Source organism: Terrapene carolina, unplaced genomic scaffold (genome assembly GCF_002925995.2).
Source record: "Terrapene carolina triunguis isolate 2854851 unplaced genomic scaffold, T_m_triunguis-2.0 Scaffold180, whole genome shotgun sequence".
Taxonomy (NCBI): domain Eukaryota; kingdom Metazoa; phylum Chordata; order Testudines; family Emydidae; genus Terrapene; species Terrapene triunguis.
The window spans coordinates 1,245,537-1,265,536 of record NW_020664531.1 but is presented as its reverse complement, the minus strand read 5'-3'; the positions used below and the strand labels follow the sequence as shown (position 1 = coordinate 1,265,536).

At 42.3% G+C, this 20,000-nt stretch overlaps 1 protein-coding gene across 1 annotated transcript in view; it reads left to right on the top strand.

The window, feature by feature from the left end:
• Positions 1–20,000, top strand: part of LOC112111016 (thiamin pyrophosphokinase 1) — a 489,744-nt gene that overhangs the window by 314,849 nt on the left and 154,895 nt on the right. The window contains exon 7 of the mRNA XM_026654110.2: positions 10,552–10,698. Within this exon, the coding sequence (XP_026509895.1) occupies positions 10,552–10,698 (147 nt within the window). The remainder of the gene's footprint in view (positions 1–10,551; positions 10,699–20,000) is intronic.

Here is a 20,000-nt window from a genome sequence, read left to right as displayed (position 1 = left end):
AACACATTACTAGTGTGAAATCCCCAATGGTGAAAAAGTGGAGAGGCCATGGCTTATGTACTCAAAAACCCAGAATGCTGCATACTGTTTTTGTTGCAACTCTTCCAGTCTAATGTTCCAGCCACATTGGGTTCTACAGGAACAAAGAACTGGAAAAATCTGGCTAGAAATCTGGCATGCCATGAGAAGGCAGCAAATCACCAGAGACCATTCCATAGGTGGAAAGAGCTTGAGATGAGACTAAGGTTAAAGGCCACCATAGATGATCAGCATCAAGAGAAGATTGCATCAGAGTTTCTTTACTGGCAAAATGTTCTGAAAAGGTTCATTGACATTGTGAGAATGCTTGCTACCCAAAACCTAGCGCTGCGCGGCACTTCAGATCAGCTGTATATGCCAAACAATGGAAACTTCCTTAAAATTGTGGAGCTGATGGCTGAGTTTGATGCTGTACTCCAGGAGCATCTAAGAAGAGTCACCACCTAATAAATGTAGACACACCTCTACCTTGGAAAAACAATTCAAAATGAGATCATACAGTTACTGACAACAAAAGTCAAACAGAAGATTGTGGCAGATCTGAAGTCAGCAAGATATTACTCTGTTATTCTGGACTGCACACCTGACATCAGCCATACATAACACATGACTTTAATGGTGCATTTTGTAACAACAACAGAACCTAGTGAAAATGTCCCTGCAGTGGTGACTGTCAGAGAGCATTTTCTAGAATTTATTGACATTGATGATACTACAGGAACTGGTATGACAAATGTGCTTCTTAAAAAGCTGGAAGATACGGGAATTGCGATAGCTGACATGAGAGGTCAGGGCTATGATAATGGTGCCAACATGAGAGGAAAGAACAGAGGAATGCAGACACAGATCCGAGAGTTAAACCCTCAAGCTTTTTTCTGTCCCATGCAGTTCTCATTCATTGAACTTGGTGGTCAGTGATGCAGCATCAGCTTCTAGTGAGGCTGCTGAATTTTTTAATGTAATTCAAAGCATCTATATATTTTTCTCTGCATCAACTCTTCAATGGCAAATTTCAAAGCAACATCTGGGAACATCCTCTCTGACACTGAAACCACTGAGTGCCACACAATGGGAAAGTTGAATGGAGGCGATAAAGACTATCAAACACCAAATTGGGAAGATAGATGATGCCATAGTTGCCATTATGAAGGATAATGCTATGACAGGAACTGTTCGTGGGAGAACAGTGGCAGAGGGAAATGGAATCACCAGAAACATACCTAACTTCAAATTTCTATGTGGCTTAGTGTTGTGGCATGACATACTGTTTGTTTGGGGAAAAAAATGTTGTAAGCAAGAGACTCCAAGGTGTTGACCGTGATCTATCTGGAGCAATGGAACAACTGGACAAAGCAAAGTCATACCTACAGTCTTTCCGGTCAGATGAGGGATTTCAAAACTTCTGAAGAGTGCACAGAAGTTGGCAGAGGAACTTCACACTGAAGCTATTTCCCCACCCATTCAAGAATACAGAATCACTGAAGAAGACGACATTTTGATTACAAGGCACGGGATAATCCCATAAGAGACCCCAAACAACAATTCAAAATTGAGTTCTTTAACCAGGTGCTAGATTGTGCAATACAGTCAGTTTCATGCAGCTCAAGGAACACAGCAGTATATTTGGGATGCTGTATGATATTCCAAAACTCCTCTCTATACCTGAAGAAGACCTACACCAGCAATGCAGGGCACTAGAGACACTGTTGACACATGATGACATGCGCGATATTGATGAGAGTGATTTAGATGATGAACTGAAAGCCCTTTCAAGATACATTTCAGCAGGATCAACTCCAAAGGCTGTTCTGGAATATATGTGCACAAATAAGATGACCATCTTCTTTCCAAATGCTTTTGTTGCTCTGTGCATACTTCTAGCACTTCCTGTAACAGTTGCCAGTGGAGAACGCAGCTTCTCCAAGCTGAAGTTAATAAAAACACATCTATGTTCCACAATGACATAGGAGAGGCTGGTTGGCCTTGCAACCATCTCAATAGAGCATGAGCTGGCCCAGACTGTGGAACTTCAGCAGGAAGCACTTCAAATCTTTGCAATCAAGAAGACACGGAAAGCATCACTTTGATTATTCAAACAGAGAAAAATGCCAGTGTTTACTATGCAGACAAGCAAAGTTATATTTGCTGTTCAGGCATTTGAAAGTTTGTGTTACCGTATATACTCGATCATAAGCCGGTTCGTTTATAAGCTGACCCCCCCCCCAAATGGATACGTAAAAATGGAAAATTTTTATAACCCGTTCATAAGCCGACACTATAATTCATGAGTCAGCAAACTTTGGCTCCTGGGCCATCAGGATAAGCCGCTGGTGGGCTGAGATGGTTTGTTTACCTTGAGCGTCCGCAGGCACGGAGGTAAACCTAAGTAAACAAAGTGTCCTGGTGCGCCAGCTGCTTACCCTGACGGGCTGGGACAGCAACTGGTGGGGAAATTTAGGGGGGGGGGAGAAGCTGGGAGTCAGGGGAGTAACCCCTGTGACCACACCCCACATGACCCCACCCCTAGCCCGGGACCCCCACACTCTCCCCATCCCATCCCTTCCAACCTTATCTGGGGAGGGCCAGGGAGGATGTCTCTGACCTGGCTGCAGCTGCTTCGGAGGCTGGGGGGAGAGCAGCGTGGCCAGAAGTGGAGAGACTCTGGCCCCGCCTCTTCCCATCTGGCTGTGCTGCCTCTCCTTGCTCCCTCTGTTGGGGGGGGAGGGGCTGTGTCCCACGTCTCCCTCTCTATACCCGTTCCTAAGCCGACCTCCTTCTCTAATGCTTCCCTTTTTTACTAAAAAAAAAAAATCGGCTTATGAACGAGTATATACAGTACTTCAAATTTTTGAACAAGGCCTTTTAAGTTGTTAGTTCTCCTTTATTGGGGTAGGTAGCAGAGCAGTACCATGAGAGGAGTAGAACAGGAAGAAGGCAGAATTGAGACCTTTCAAAGTTTTGGCCCAAGCGAGGAGGTATGGGGGCGTCATCCCGCCTCAGTGCCAAAATGTTGTGGGCCGACCCTGTGTTCCTTAAATACGCATTCTTTAATTACATAATTAATTTCTTGGTAATTAACCTGTCCACACAAAAAAGAAGAAAGTCAGCGAGACCAATGTATATGGAGGAATATTGTTTAAAGCCAGTTGTACATTTAAATAGTCTCAATAGGAAAGGTAGCAAAAACTAGGCAACTTGATCATGGTGTGATGGCAGCCTTTGTTCCCTGTGGTTACCATGTGTTCAGAATCAGGTCTTAATTGTGCGAGAGAGAAATCTAACAGTCTCTTTTGAGCTGCAGGTACAAAGTAATATGTTTTTGACTCCCTTGCTGTATTATTTTATTGTATGTTAGTAACTCCTGAAATCCTTTGTGTCGTGAATTCACAAGTACATCATTTAAAGACCGCTATATTAGTCATTAGACTCCAGTTGTCTCAGAATTAAAGTGAGTTGTCCTGTAAAATGCTAAACAATATGGATGAGTCTTGGAGAAGGTGCAGTGGGTGTGTGAGGAGTACAACCCTGTCCACGCACAGCTATTAAATGGCCATGATTTCTAAGGATTAAAACTTCAAAAAATATTTTGTATTTTTATTGCTGTGAATGGAGAACACTTTATGAAAACAAATTGTAGATAAAGGGCTGATGATCAAAGTGAAGATTTGCTGGAAGATGCACTTTAGTTAAACACAAGTTAGGGAGCTCATTAAAGGGGTATCTGGGTAGAATTTTATGGCTTGTGTTGTACAGGAGGTCAAACTAGATGCTCTAATGATCTCTTTCTGGCCATAAAATCTCTGAATCTGTGAGAAGTTCTGGGCTTTGGAATTCATTCCACTTTTGCCCCATAGTCTGAAATATTTCTTGGAGGGGGGCGTGTTTTGTCTGTGTGTCTGCGAGGCATATCCATTGGCATATCAAAGACCAGAAAAAGTTTCTTGTTTTGTTGATTCATGATTTTACTTTGTAAGTGGAGGTTATGATTTTTGGTTGGTGTGGATGTGCATTTTGTGTGTGTGTGTGTGTGAGAGAGAGAGAGAGAGAAGTTTGCATTGACACCTAGTGCTTCAAACAGATCCTTTATAAATCAGGATATCGTCTGCACCTGTTTGTCGCTGCTGATGCCAGGATTCTTTTGTAAGGCAGGGACGCCGACAATCAAAACAACAAAAATCTGACTTCTCTCTTTCTGCTTTTGTGATGCTGCACTGTCTTCACTTGCCTACTCATCACAGTTCTATTATATGTCTTCCCAAGTCCAAATAGTTCCTGAATAACAGATATAAGGATCACTTGAAAATTAATATAATCTTTTTTCACCCAACCCTGATATTTTATAGTTTTGTGCTCAGCAGGATATTCCTGTGATGTTTAAAACACTAAGGTAGAACTAAACTTTTTTTTAAAGTACTGTATTGTACACTAATCTACCAAAACAATGTAGTGCCATTATTTTTAGTGGAATAATATTTTAGACCATTTTTGTATAGTACTATAGTACACTTTAATAGAAATAGAAAAACCTTTTTTTTTAATTAGAAATCTTTTACCAGTATCACAAAATAATTCACCCAGGACTTTACAGTATTATTTTCAATAGGTCCTATAGTTCATGACAAGAGGTATCATTTGTGTATGTATCTGAGAGCAAAATTCAGCATCCAAATTGGCAGTTTTGCAGTGGAGGGAAATGTGTAGTGTATGAGGAAAACTAGCTAAATTTCCATCCCTCTCCTCCACCCCAAGTTAAATAGCGTGTACTTACTGGTAAATATTGTCAGATGTAATATTAAAATTGCAGCATAACAGTCCAACAAGTCAAAATAAAGTGTGTTCCCTTCCATTTTATTAGAAGACAGAAAATATCAAAGTCAAACAAAAGAACACAATCCTTCCAGGTTCCCATATGGTAGAAAACCCATATCATAAAATTAAAGAGCAGCTCTCTGAAAATTGGCTCATTGGGGCTAATTAAAGCCCCAATCTTATATCTGACCATATGTTGTATGCAGGTCACCCACTGAGCCTTTGCAGAGCCTCCTTGATGTCAGTGGAGCTCCAGACGGGTATAACAATCCACTCACATGCTGTCAGTTGCGGGTTTGGGGCCTTTCTATTGTTAGTGATTTAAAGGACTTCTTTTTTTGTGACAATAACATCAGATTCAGCTTTGTTAAATAGGAATTGCTGCCAGTCAAACTAACACAGTTTGTTTCTACAATAGAATCAATACAATGAAAAAGGTAGCATAAGTTAGCCAGAGATCTAGGCTATATAACTTTATTAAACAGAAGACCAGTAAGACAAGCAGGGAAAGTGGAGGAAAACCCAAGATTATGCTGGTTCTATTTTAGATTTGTGTGATCTTTATCAATATAGGAAAATAGTGCTTTCTCCATTGGAAGGCTCTGGTTATTTCTCATTTAAATGTGCACAACTAATAACAATTATTACATTAGTTCAATGTTGTTTTTTTGGGGGTAGTAGCAAGGCCGGGCAAACAGGGCCCACACCTAGGGCACCGTAGCCAGGGAGGTGCCACAAGGGGCTCGAGCTTCCCCTGGGTGGCTGTGGCCGGACGCCTCTCTTCTCCAGCCCCTCCCCCACGCTGGGCCGGCAGGCTTCTCCTCGACCTCCCCACCCCCTCGCTCCGCAGCCAGCCGGCTGAAAGCTCCAACTCCCCAGAGTGGCGCGGCCGGGGCTGGTCACTGGCCGCACGGCCCACCACTCGCTGTCCAAAGCAGAGCCGACTCCCTCCCAGCCTGCATCCCTGCGCCGCTTGGTCTCCAGTGGGGGCCAGCCAGGCCGGGGTCAGGAAGAACGAAACTTCCACATGGGGGGGGGAGGAAGCCAGACCTAGTAGGGGAAGAGGGGGAACTTAAGGTGACAGTGCGCTCACTGTCTCTCAAACTTCCTTCACACCCACGCACAGTCTGCCCCTCACAGTCCCCCAACACAGATTGTCTCTCACACATTGGTGCTCTCACACACACACACACAAACACTGTCACGCATACACACACACACTTGTATTATTACTGTTGGTATTACTGCTTGGTACTTCCCGTCAAAATGCGTGGTGAGCCAGGAGTGGCTAGGGGCTGCAGGAGGGCCGTGGGCTCAGGCAAGATGCAGCCACCATGTGACAGCGCCAAGCGCCAGGCACCACAAGCCACCGCAGCAGCACAGAAGTGTGGCAATACACCATATACCATGCCACCCTTACTTCTGCTGACAGTGGCCTAGGAATTTGCTAGTTGTAGCAGTTACTCATTGTGACATTATCTGATTAAAACATGACCATGTAGATCATCGTTGCAACCACTGTAATATTTGCAACAAATCTTGTACAAAATGTGGCACGTAAGATGTCTATGAAAAGGTTATGATTTGCTGAATATGCTATTTGTCTGCAAGTATCATTTTTGTATTTGAAATTATGAGTATTGGCTCTATACCTATATTTCAAATGCTTTCTCCTGGGGTAACGCCCACAAGGTAGTTAGCCAGCACATCTTGGAAGGACTAGTCAAAGTAAGTGGCTCATCAAGGGACACTTAACTAGGGTGACCAGATGTCCCGTATTTAAGACCTTCTGGAAGTGTCCCGACTTTTTCTTAAAAACGGGCAAACTGTCCCATATTTTCTGTGTCTCTCCCTCTCTCTCCCGCCTCCCCCCCCCAATCAGTACTGGTGGGTCCTGCTGCTGGCCAGATCCCTGCTCGCCAGTCATCTGCCCACCAGCGGTGAGTGGGGGGGATCCAGTGGCCGATGATGCGGGTAGGTGTGCAAGGCTGATGGTGGGACCCTTTACGTGCTTCCTCCCTCGCTCTCCTCTCCCTGCTTTGTCCCTTTGCCTCCGCAGCTCCGCTGCTCCTCCATATCTTCCCTCGCCCCCAGCGGAGTGCGTCCCACTCCTAGCGCTGAGCAGAGAAGCAGTCCCTGGTCAGAGCGCTCAGCTCACCAACAGCCTGGTCAGCAGGCTCCTTCCTTCCCCCACGGCCTCTGGCTGGGCAGGCACCCCAGGAAAGTTGAAGACCCTCCGGCCTGGGGCACTGGCCAGGAGGAGCCCAGCCTTGCATGTGCCAAAGCCCCGCACAGCGCTGGCCTGGGGAAGCCTCTCCACCCCTCAGCTAAGCTGTGGAGTGGCCGGAGGGACATAGCAATTTCCAGCCTGTTCACACCCTGAACCTGCAGGCTCCACAGCAGCGCCCCACCTCCACCCCCGGGGCAGGGGCTTAGCACCTCTTCACCACCACCACCCTGTCCCGGGTCCTATCCCCAGGGAGCCTAGGCCTGCTCTGTCCCCTGGGCACCCTCCCCTGCTGAGTCACCTCTTTGGCTGGGTTCACTGAAGCCCCTGCAGTCAGGTTTCCTGGGCCGTGGTGCATAATGCATCCTTCAGGCTTAACCCCTTCCTGTAAGCGCTGTAGCCGGGGGATAGGAGACGGCTGGGTTATGTCGGTGGTCAGCAGCAGCCTGGAGGTGTTAACTGCCTTTCGACACTGTGTGGGCAAGAAGGGACAAGCTACTTCCAGCCACACGGGAGGGGTCGGGGGAGAGATGACATGAGCCAGGTCATCCCTTCCCCTCCTCTGCAGCTGGAAGCAGCTCCCATCCCTTCCCTCCCTCACAGTGCCGAAAGGCTGCTGGCAGCCACATTCTGGTGTGAACCCTGGCAGAAATCTAGGGAGAGGGGGCATGTGACCCTGCATTCTCCCCCCCCACACACACACGTTGCCTAGGGAAGACACAGTGCCAGGTACCAGGAGAGGCAGGTCCGTCCCGGGTGCCCAGCCAGGCATGGAGGGTTGAGAGCGCTGGGCAGAGGGGGCTGGGTTGGTTGGTCACAGACCCCCTCCCCACCATGTGTGAGAGAGATGTAGGGGAGTATGTGTGTGTCACCCCTCCCTGTGGGGGGGGGGGTATGGGTTTGTGTGTCACCCTTCCCTATGTGAACCCTAAAGCCTTAAGGATAAGAAAGTAAATAAAAAGAATCCAACTAGCAGTATTTATTTTTAACAGGGGCTCAGTCAACTTGATGTTAGTTTGAATATTTGTACAATTGATTGCTGTTGAACTCACTTGAATAAGAGTAATTTTGCCAGGTGTCCCGTATTCAGTATAGGGAAATATGGTCACGCTACATGTAACTCACAATGGACCATGGGAAACGCCCATCTACACTGAATGGACTTTCCTGTGGACATTCCATATGAAGTATAGGTAATGGCCCAGAGGCAATGCCGGGGGCCTGTAGGAGCCAACGGTGGTGATTGGGGGGGGGGGGGGAAGAGGGCACCAAAATATAAGTTCACCCAGGGCACCATTTTCACTAAGGCCGGCCCTGGGTAGTAGGAGAGGTGGCAATATTCTTGACTAAAGGAAAGGGGCTTAATTTGCATGCAAACAAGTATGCCACAATCATAAAGTCTTAGCCCTTGTAATAAAAATAGAAGCTGATGTTTATTAATATATCATTCCAGATACATGAAGTACCATTATGTGGCTCATGGGTTGCGTAAAATGTCATGTAGTCACTCTGGCTGTAGACTAAAGCTCTATAAAACTGGAAATTCCACCAGATGGCCATTTCACAGCAGACTTAAAAGTTTTAGAGCTGCATTGTGGCAAGGCTGTAGTTACGACTAATGTGAAAATAGCATCTTTTAAAAAAAAGTCATTACTGAGCATAACTGACCTATGTTATGGTACTACTAATAATCATAGTTTACATGTAGATGATACCTTTTGTCTGAGGGTCTGGAAACACTTTACAAAGACTGGCAAATGTTCCCATTTTACTGATAAGGAAAGATACAACATGAAGAGGTTGTGCCTTGCTTGTTGAGTGACAGAGTTGAGATTATAACCCAGTCTGCAGACTGTGACCTATTCCAAGCAGTGTTTTCTATTGGCCAGGCAACTGGACAGGTGACCTGAATGTTATTCCTGGCTCTGCCCCTGACTTGCTATGGGGAGAATTGCAGATCACTCAGGGCAAGATTCTGCCATCCTTACACTCACCAATAGTTAACTGATTGAGTAGACCGAATCAATTGAGGGTTTGCTCCTGAAGTAAGGTACTCTGCAATAAGGGGGTGAGAGCATATAGCCCGTAAGCATTTATTTGCTTTGGTTTCCCATTTTGTAAAAAGGGGATTGTAAGGAGTGGGACTCACCCCTGCGGCGCCTCCTGCTGGTCATCCTCGGGAATTAGCTCATTTTCCAGCCAGGAGCACCCTCTGCAGGCCAGTGATCCGCCTTACCTCACTCTGGCCCCCATGTCCCTCCCAGGACCCCAGTGCCCCTTCACTGGGTTTCTGCCCCCCCTTGCAGAACCCCTCAGTCTCAGGGTTCCCCCCCCAGGGGAATCCCCACCCACTAACCCCACCTCACCTCAGTGTACGGCTACTGCCAGTCACCATCTAGCCCCACCACCTGGGGCAGACTGCAGTATATGCCACTCATCACAGGCAAGGTTGGGCTGGACCTGCTGCCTCTCTCTATAGCTGGGCTGCCCCTCTGCAGCCTTGGTACTGGTCTTAGGCCCTCAGGTAGGCCCGCAGCCTGGGGGTTTTCCAGGCTGGAGCTCCCCAGCTCCTCTAGCCTTACCCCAGCCCTGCTCCACTCCCAGTACCCTGCTCAGCTCCCTAGCAGCCAGACCCTTCTCTCTCTACAAGCAGAGAGAGACTGCTGAGCTCCTGGCTCCCAGACTCTTATACAGGCCAGCTGTGGCCTGATTGGGGTGTGGCCAAGCTGCGGCCGCTTCCCCAATCAGTCCAGCTTTTAGAGCTACAGCCCTCTCTAGGGCTGCTTTCAAGCCCTCCCAGGCAGGAGCGGGTGTCCACCCCGCTACAGAGGTAATACTTATGTTTGTTAAAGTACTTTGAGATCTCTGGATGAAAAATACTATGTGCATGTGTGATGTTATTAGCTGTTCTTTCGTTATTAGATTAACCATCACTGACCATGAATTTATAAAGCATTAGTCTACAGCCCTAGCAAATACATGAAGTTTTATTAACCCAGGAGTCACATAATAGTATTCAATGGTACTAGAACGACATTAATATCAGACTCTGTTTGCTATGGGAACACAGAGCAAGTGCTTCTACAGATAGTATCTTCAAAAGTGTCCTCAGCTGTGGCTGTTGGGTTTAATTCATGAGCACATGGGCAACTAATGTGAGCTAAAGGACCCCACTGAAGATTTGGACTTTTGAGCTGCCAGTGAGTTCACAAACACATAGACACAAATTAATTGAAGTCACTGGAGTTGCAAATAGACCAGTAATAGCCCATAGATAGTTAGAAGTCGCCAGCAGACAGATGGCCAAATCCTGGAGTAACATTCCTGTTCCAAAGACTGTTCATCTGGGTGAAAACCTCTGAAGTTAAAGCATTATTTGTGTTCCTGTCATTATAAACTCTGATATTTTGTTTTGTATTTAGAGAACTGTCCTTAAAGTTCTCCTTTTTTTAATCTTGAGATTTTTTTTCTTTTAGATTGATATGATTGTGACCTTGGGTGGACTTGGAGGACGCTTTGACCAAGTCATGGCATCAGTGGAGACTCTCTTTCATGCAACTAATATCACTCCCACTCCAGTTATAGTTATTCAAGAATGCTCCCTCATCTACCTACTTCAACCTGTAAGTGAAATGAAGTGTGAGACCCCAATAAACATGATGCTGCAATTCCAACAGTCAAAACTGCCTTTTCCCTCAGCAGGGCTTCACTTGCTTCAGGATTGTAGAATTAAACTCTAGATTTAAAATATATTTCTAGCAGCTGGGAGATGACCTATGGCCACACCCCTGCAGGAATGGTATATTTTGCACCTTCTGTCTGTAGAGATCAGGATTAACTCACCAAGAACAGATTTTAAATAGAGGGTGGGAATCTGAAAAAGTGAAAATTTAGTAAGAGCTAAAACTTTATTCAGTTTTGTAATTGGTTATGAATGGAAATATCTTTCAACTTTTAAATTAAATTCCAATGGAATTAAACATATCTCCCTCTCCCCTTTGTTTTTCATTTTAAACAGAAATATATGACTGTCACATGAGAGAAAAACTCGAGGAAAATTCAAGGGCTTGACAAACATGTCAGACAGAATTCTCATATAGTCCGAGTGCTGCAATTTATTTTGACTGAAATCCAGATGTGATTAATGAGGGAATCTATTTAGAAATGTGTTGATTTTGTGATGTTCAGGTTTTTATCCAGTTATTGATTCAGAAACTAACACAAATGATATCTTGTGCAGCTTTCACTTTTAAGAATTAATTTAGAAGCAAAAGCTGAGTAAAAGAGCTTTTTTTCTAACAGCTACTTATTGGCTTCTGTTTGGAAATATTTTTTCTGATGGCTGGATTTCTACAAGTTTAACTAGCTATACATTTTTATCCAGTTTGTCTTATAAAATGAGATTCACTGGCAAGGTTGATGACCAAGCCTGCACTATGCATGCATGCTTCACTGTAATCTGAGAGGTATTAATAGGGTTCTATAAGAGATTGCAGATTTAAATCCACAGAGAGGAATTCTACATTATCAACATGAGGCACTCTGTCTGTAGGAGGGATGCTGGGCACAGGAGCTCATTTGCCACTATGACAAGGAATGACTGTGATTATTAGTTGCAGAGCTAAAAGGCTAGATACGGAACAAAGTGAGGAAAAACCTGGGCTGAAGGATAATTGCGATCAAATCTGAAAGTGGGAAGTAATTTGGCTGTGAATGATTTGCACATACTGTACTGACACTAAATTAATTTTAGGAAACTTTTGAGAAGGCTAGCTAGAGCATTTTGAGGAGTTTCAATAAGATTAGAAATGCCCAGTTTAGCATTTAAAATATTTGCTTTTATCATGTAGCTATTTTAATTCTTTGTTTTGTATAAACGGCTTCTAAAATGTCAGAGCTAAGATTATGTAATTTTGAAGGAATAATTCACCCCCTAACAACTTGAACAAAAGTCCTTTGTATCATTATTACTTATTTGTGCAGTGTGTTAAGTGGGGTTTTTTGTTTTACTGATAATTTTTTACCCCTTTATTACACTTTTACAAAACGTGTTAATACTGTTTTTCATTGGCATAGGCTAATGCTTCTTTCACTCAGTTTCTGGCTGGTGTACAGCATTGCCAGCTGATGACTTTTATAACTCCAGGCTGTTTCTAGTATTTAGAAATAAAGGGCAGATTCAGGGGGCAGGAATCTTACAGCAATCTTAAAACTAACTGACACACAATTCCATTTCATTGCTGGTTTAAACTTGTCATCTCCATTATCTTCCATCCTTTCGGAAAATAATTTTAACCCTCTGTTTTCCAGATAAGATCAAATAAGTAGTTTATAAATAGGAATAAATAATATTCCTATATTGGAAGTACTTTCTTCCTATTCTGTTCAATTTAGGTTTACATTATGATAGTTTCTCTTGTAAATAGCTATGGAAAATTACAGCTCTTTTTGCTTTGTAATTTAAAATCAAGGTAGGAGAGAATTAGAGCACAGTGGGAGATGAACTGACTTTTTTGAGATAATGCAAGTGAGGAACAAAAGAAGTGGGATAGCATGATACATGAAGACAAATTATAAAATTAATAAGGACATCTGTGACAGATGTGGCAGTGTCCTGCAATATTCTTGAAAAAACCTATTGAATTAAGTTTAAGTATCTTTGGAGTCCATTGTATTAAATGCAAAGGTTACGTATTATTGTGGGCCTGGATGATCAAAGGACTATACTGAACAATGTGGCAGACAAGAATGATTTGGAGGGGGGGGACAGTATGTGTGAAGTGGAATTCCTGGGAAATACTTGGGAGGAGATGAAAGCAAATGCCCTCCACCTGTTGTTCAAAATCGAAACCTTTGGAAGCTATGCCCTGAGGAGAGATCCATTGTTTGCAGTTCACCTGTTTCTGGAGGCTGGAGCTTTTAAAGGCCCAAGCTGTATAAAGAAACAGGTTGATATGCACAGTTTGCGTTCTTGCTCCAAGCTGAAGCTGTTAGGAATTTGTAACCACAGGAAAACCTCTTTGTCATATTTAAAGGACTGACCTCCTACCAGAGGCCTTGTTGGAGTGGGGGTGATCTCTGGTAAGCTTATTAGTGTACGAGTAGGTTCTTTTATTGTTTTAATGTTTTCTCTCTGATGCTTTCACCTCAAGAATAAATATGCTTGCTTAGAAAGAGTTGTGGTAATTTATAACTGTGGGCAACTATGATGTTGATAGCCATTGAAGGAAAAGCAAAGCACTGACGCTGGCCTGTTTAGGTAGTTTGGCTACCTGGGAATAATACAATGTAGGCAGGGAACTGTGTAGCCTGGAAAAATCCCAGTTAGGTAGGGAAAAGTTAGGGTTTTCTGCCCAAGAGAGGTGACGACTGGGAGCCGAAAGCTTAAAAATAGGTGCCCTTGCTGGACCACAGAGGGAGAACACAAGACAGTTTCCCTTAACTGTGACAACGTCTTGCAAGGAAATCTTTCACGTTCATGTAGCATGCAGTTCGGAAAGCATTCTCTCTTCAGGAGAAAGGATCCATTTTTGTTGTTGGGTTTCTGGGACAGCAAAGTATGAGCAAAAAGCATTTTAGCTCCAAGATAAAATTAGACTCTTTCCTATTAACATAAGAGTATAGTATGTATCCTCCCTATATGTTGTTTGTTTGTTTTTTATTTATAACCAAAATGGAGAGTACACCTACCCCGTGCTGTACACATCTTTGACATAGTTAGAAACAGGGTGATATTAACATAAAGCCAGCAGCTTTCCCTAGTCCCACCCCTCAGAAATAATCAGCAGAGATAATTTTGGGGTGTGACTATCTTGCCTCACCCACAAACACCAGTCTTTATCATTTTTCTCATTCCCCAAAAGCCTGAATAAACGGTGATCCTTTCATTGTGCCCTGAAGATCAACAGATTTGGAAGCCACTTCTGATCCCAGGGCACTGGTGTCATCTCCCATTGAGATATGCCACTTGCTAGGGAGGCTGCCACAGTCTTAATCAGTTTAAATTTCTGGATTGTTTTAAGATGTAGCCCCAGATAGAGTTAATTGCAGGAACCTGTATTATAAATTAATATATCTATCAGAAGACAGAGGATTTTTTGGTAAAGCATTTATAATCCCTGTTCATACAATGTGTTTTTAAGTATATGAAAGTATATAACCTAATCAATTTAATGTCAGTTTTTTATACTTTTTAAGAATGATCTCCTGCCTCATTCATTGTGAATCTTAAAAGAATCAATTGACAGATTGAATTCTATGTATGGCTGAATTTGTAGAAGTGGACAACATGATTCGGTCAGGAAAGCAGCAATGCCGCTGGCTCATGTTGTGCCCTTAGTAAGTCACTTAACCTCGCTCTGTGCCTTTATTTACCTGTCTGTAAAATGGGTAAAATAATACCTTTAAGAGCTTCGTTTTTAGCCGAACACTTGTAAAGTACTTTGGTTTCTTCAAAGGAAAGATTGCATACTAGTGGAAATTATTTTTTTTTAGTATGTCACATTCCTCTGACTATAAATAGGGAGGCAGAGTAGATGCTCCAGCAGGTGACATTTCCTTTGAAGCAGTTTCCAATGTGATGATTTAAGCAAAAAATTAAAAATAGAATATATATCTCTGCACTGAATAGTGATCATATTTCTCTCTGTGGTGAAAAAAGAATCCTTAATAAGGAATAATCATTTCTTATGAGCAGGATATTTTATGTACTAGTCCATACTTTTTATGCTTGAAATTTTGCTAATGTCAATTACCATTAGGATATACTCTGGCTGAAGAACATTAGGCCCTCAGAGTCATGTTTATCATGCTACCCATGCTCAGTACGAATGGCTTAAGGTTTCACATACATACTTTCTCATTTTCTGGTACTGTGCTTCTCGGGAGTACAGAAACATTAGCTTCTGTACACTGAGCATAAATTATCTTTTATCTGTGAGTTTTATGGCAGTTTGTAATACAAGGTAATAGGATTTATGACCAAGAAATGAGAAGATGTCCAAGAGTTAATGAGGCATGTCTTTTCATTATACTGAGCGGAGTTCCGTGTTCCCCTTGTAGGATTCCACCGTTGAGATGTGGGAAGAAGTATTGCTATTTGTACTTGAAAATATGTTGCACAAGAATACTTTTGTCAGTTATCTAACTCTCCAGAAATGCTGTTTGACCTATTTCTTCCATGTTGTGTTGTACTTCCTTGTTTTTCCTTCCCATAAGAAATAATGAGGAATATAATAATGCTCATAGAAACTGAGGAAGGAAATAGAATGCTGATAATATTAGGAGTGTAACCCTTCTGGTTAAATCTAAGGTCTCGGGGTCAGGATTCCTGTGTTTTTTTTCTCAGCTCTACTGCCGACTCAGAGTGTAGTCTAGGGCAAGTCACTTAACCTCTGTGTGCCACAGTGTTCCCATCTGTAAAGTGAGTGAAATACAATTACCAGACTGGGTGTTGTGGAGTTTACTTACTTGTAAAATACCATAAGATCCTGAGATGAAAAGCTCTACAGAAGTGCAAGATAATGCTGTTGGTAATAGTTGTAATAATAACTAACAGGCTTTTAATTAGCTTCCAGATCTACACCTACAAAAAAAGGGGGGGGAAAGTACCATTTCTTCTTCATCTCTACAGATTTAGGCTCTGATCCTGCCAGTGACTCCACACGGGCAAACTCATATGCCTTTGAAGTCATTTGGGCTCTGCACAGTGCAGGGTTTTGCAGGACTGGGGCCCAAGTCCATCCTCTCAATTAATAGGCAAACTACTCAACAGAGGCAAATGTCTGCCTGTCTTTCTCTCACTCTCACACATACACACATGTCAAGTTCTGTGAACTGATTTCACACCAATCAAAACTTTTGCTCCTTATGTGACTAGACATAGTCAGGGCAGCACGCATCAACAAGAAAAAATATAAGATTAGGTACTTGCTCTCCTGTGGTTTGTGGTTGCAATTTGGTGTGGCAACATCTTTTTGCCTTGTTTGCCACTATGTCCCTGCTTGTATGGTAAAAGACAATGGGAAATCCAGATAATATGTGGTCAGCCTCTGAGTTTCCCTCATGAGTCCAGTATCATGAATTTCACAGAACAGGTGTGTCTTAAGCTACGTCTATACTTAATCTAGGAATGTGATTCTCAGCTTGAGTGGGTATACGTGTGCTAGCTCTGATTGAGCTGGCACATTAAAACTAGTGTAGCTACAGTAGCGCAGGCAGTGGCAGCATGAGCTAGGTTTGTACTTGAGGCAGCCCTAATGGTGGTGCTGCTGCCACTGCCCATACTACCATGGTTAGTACCACTATTTTTAGCGTGCTACCTCAATGAGCAAGTATGTTTTTCAGGTGGGAATCACGCCTTCACCTCCAACTCAGAGAAATGGTCTCTGAGGAGTAAGCACAGATTATTTCCCTACCGCCTTTCTTCTGAAACAAGGCTGTGTCTAAGGTCCTGATTTCACTCCTATTGAAGTTCCTAATCGGCAGACTCAATTCTTGAGTCTCTCCTCATTCTTCCTCCATAAAATTTTGGAAATCAATGTCTATTTTGAATATACTCTTGGCATATTGTGAGGGTAGTCTCATTTACAATGAAGCCATGGTAGCCTGAGTGAAAGAGATCTTTAAGATTCTGCTCTAGAGATATCAAAATATTTATTTTCCTCCTCCTCCTCTAAGGTTGCGTCTCGTTTAGTTTTTCTGTTGCTAGCATGAGGACATCACCACTCTAATCAAAGCAACGAATCTCTGTTCTTCTACTTCCAAAGACCTCTTTTTGTACAGCTGGCCTAATTCAGGACCTTGCATTTTATGGAGTTCTTAAGGATAAAATGGTCTCTTCCTGAGAAAGCAAATCTTTCTGTGGCTATTGAAGAAAATAAGGCATTTCATTCCAGCTGAATGGCTGATGTCTAAAACTAGCAACAGTGAAAATGGACTGAATTCCTCCTCTGGGAGTCTGAACCTTCACTGAGGGTTCTGGGATTGTTGTGAAATACGTTATGTTTCTAAGGCTTCATAAGACTGATATACTAATGCCTTCCAGAAAAGGTTATGATACACTTTAATTTGGCTTGCTTAGCAGGTGGATTTATACTTGAAACAATACTGAATCACTTAAAGTTCTCCCCTAGTTATTGGCTAGCAAAGATGGTTCCAGAGGAGTGAGTGTCTGCTTGAGGAATGCCAAAACAGAAGAATCTAGGAGAATAAGACATGATAGAAACTCTGGCCATTTTATTTTACCCCTAAAGCTGGGTCATTTTACATTAGCTTTCCCTGCAGTCAGATTTAATCATGATGCTCTAATCCCAGTACTGGGAAAATGTCTTGCTGCCTCCAAAGTCTTTGGATGTAGCTAAGCCTGTCAATGCAAGGTACTTGCTTGCCTATTTACAGGATGCTCCATCCATATACTGAAAGTTCTTTCTTGCAGGGTCCATGTCTTTATATGCATTTGTACAACACGCCTCTCAGCTGGGGTGATGTTTATGTAAATGGGTATATAGTAATATAAATATAGTCCTAATTAAAGTCTTAAAAGTGCCAATACTCTTGCTCCCTCGCTTCTTAAGAAGCTCACCCTGAGGAATGCACTGTTTCCTTGCTGAAACAGAAACTTCATTTGATATCACAAGAAGATAGCTTTGCCCAGCTTCTACCCTTAAAAGAAATGAGAGTCAGCACTCCAACACTTTTATTTAGAAAGAATTCCTTTCCCGCCCAACTCCTGTAGGAAAATATCAGTGGGCTAAAAGTCATTGGATTCACTATTGTAGTATTGCAGCTTTGATGACACTGTATAAAAGTGGCCTACAAAAGCCTCTATTTCTTTTGGTCAAGGCTGTGTAACTGTCACCATTTGTTTCCTGCATCTATTGAATTCAGTTGATCCAGATGTGATTAATTTTTTCCCGTTCACATTTAAGAATTGGGTGGAATTTATGAGCTATCCTACTTTTTGCTGTTTCCACAGGAAAATCTAAGGGCAAATTTCTCATACTGATACTTTGTGTAGTTGTTTTATTCCAGTATGACACATGATTGCTGTCAAATACATTTACAAATATTAAATAAAAACAGTGTTAAAAATATCCTTGTAAACGCTGTTATCCTTTTGAATTGCATAATTAGTATCAGTAGAGAAATGCAGTATTACACCAATTTTCAGAAGAGTGTTTTAGAATAATCCTGAATTTTGTGAGATGGTGTAATTCAAATGTGTTGACAGAGAACTTTGTAGGGTAAGTGGAGGGACTGTTTGCAGTGTATGACAGCAGATACTTACAAAATGTTTCTATTTAATGCAGGCATACGTGTAAAATATTAAAGTTTTTATGTGCCTTGCATACACAATCCTTGCATACACAAATAGTCTATACTCATGCAAGTGACTGCTTTGAATTCAGAGGTCAATTTGCATATATAAGAGCTGTTAATATGAGTAAGGGTTGCAGGATAGGGCACTAAAGTGCAATGAAACTTGAAGACAGTGCTTGCAGGATGCTAGGCTTTAACTTTTAAAATGGGCTTGATATATCCAAACCGCCACTATCAAACGAGGTACATTTTTCATTACTAAACAAATCCTCTTTTAGCCATATTTTCTATGATACAAGGGTAATATCCTGTGGCCAGTTAGATTAATCACACAACTGTTGTTCCTATTAACCTCTGATTAATGCAGCTTCCAAAGAGTATACAGATTTAACTAGAAATGAGCTAATTAGATTACTTTTGTATTTCTAAAATCTGGACTATGGTAGTCAATACCCAGATTTCACTACTTTTCTATGGTTCTGGTATCAAATATTCAATCTTTGTCCAAACTTCTAATTAGGTCCCACAACAATTCATACATGAGCATATTGGAGCATCCTGAATCTAATAAAGTTCTTCCTGGGAGATTGCTTACCTCTGCTGTTGACCCTAGCTGTTGTAATGGGACTCTATTAGTATTTTAATAACTGATCCTTCCAGTTTCACGAAAACAGGATGCACTGTATCGAAAAAAGCTTTCTGTCAAAAGACTAATTTTCTTAGGGCTGGGATTTTCATGTTGGCATTGTTGCTCTTCACTTTTTTTGTAATCTTGATTTTTACTAACTTCTTTTTGTAGTACTCTGATACCGTTCATTTGTGTGTGTGATGCAATATGAACATTTTCCTTTGCCATACAAACAATTCTTCATATATGATGCCAGACTGGAAATTGTTCAGCAACTTCCTTTAATTTCTTTTTAAATGAATTTTCATTAAGTTATATTTGAAAAATAATAATACACTCAGTACAGTAGCCTCTGTGATATTTATTTTGACTTTTTCGACACTGTCTGCATATTTGCAGGTTTTATTCACTGTGCCGCAGACTTTTGTATTGATTAGTTCCTGACTGCACTTCGGGAGTTACGATGGGTTGAGGGAAATAGCTGTAAGTATGGGCAGCTGGGTTTGTTAGCCAAGGAGATATGGGGAAGGCGACCTAAAATTGTAAGATAACCACATTAATTAGGTGTTTCTACTAAAAGGGTCAACAATGAAATAATATGACTTTTACATTGTGGTCTTCAGGTTTCAGAGTTAACACCCCATTGAGACTGATGGGAATAGATCATACCTCTGATGTTTTGTCTTGGGGTCTGTCTACATGCAAAAAAGGTACGATGCTAACTCGGATTAAATAGCAATGAAGACTTGGCAGACCAGATTTTAACTCAGATTAGTTCAAAACCTGGTTCCTCTATATGCTTTTATGTGAACTGTTAACCTCAAGTATCAGGGGGTAGCCGTGTTAGTCTGTATCTACAAAAACAACAAGGAGTCTGGTGGCACCTTAAAGACTAACAGATTTATTTGGGCATAAGCTTTCTGGGTAAAAGCCTCACTTCTTCAGATGCATAGAGTGAAAGTTACAGATGCAGGCATT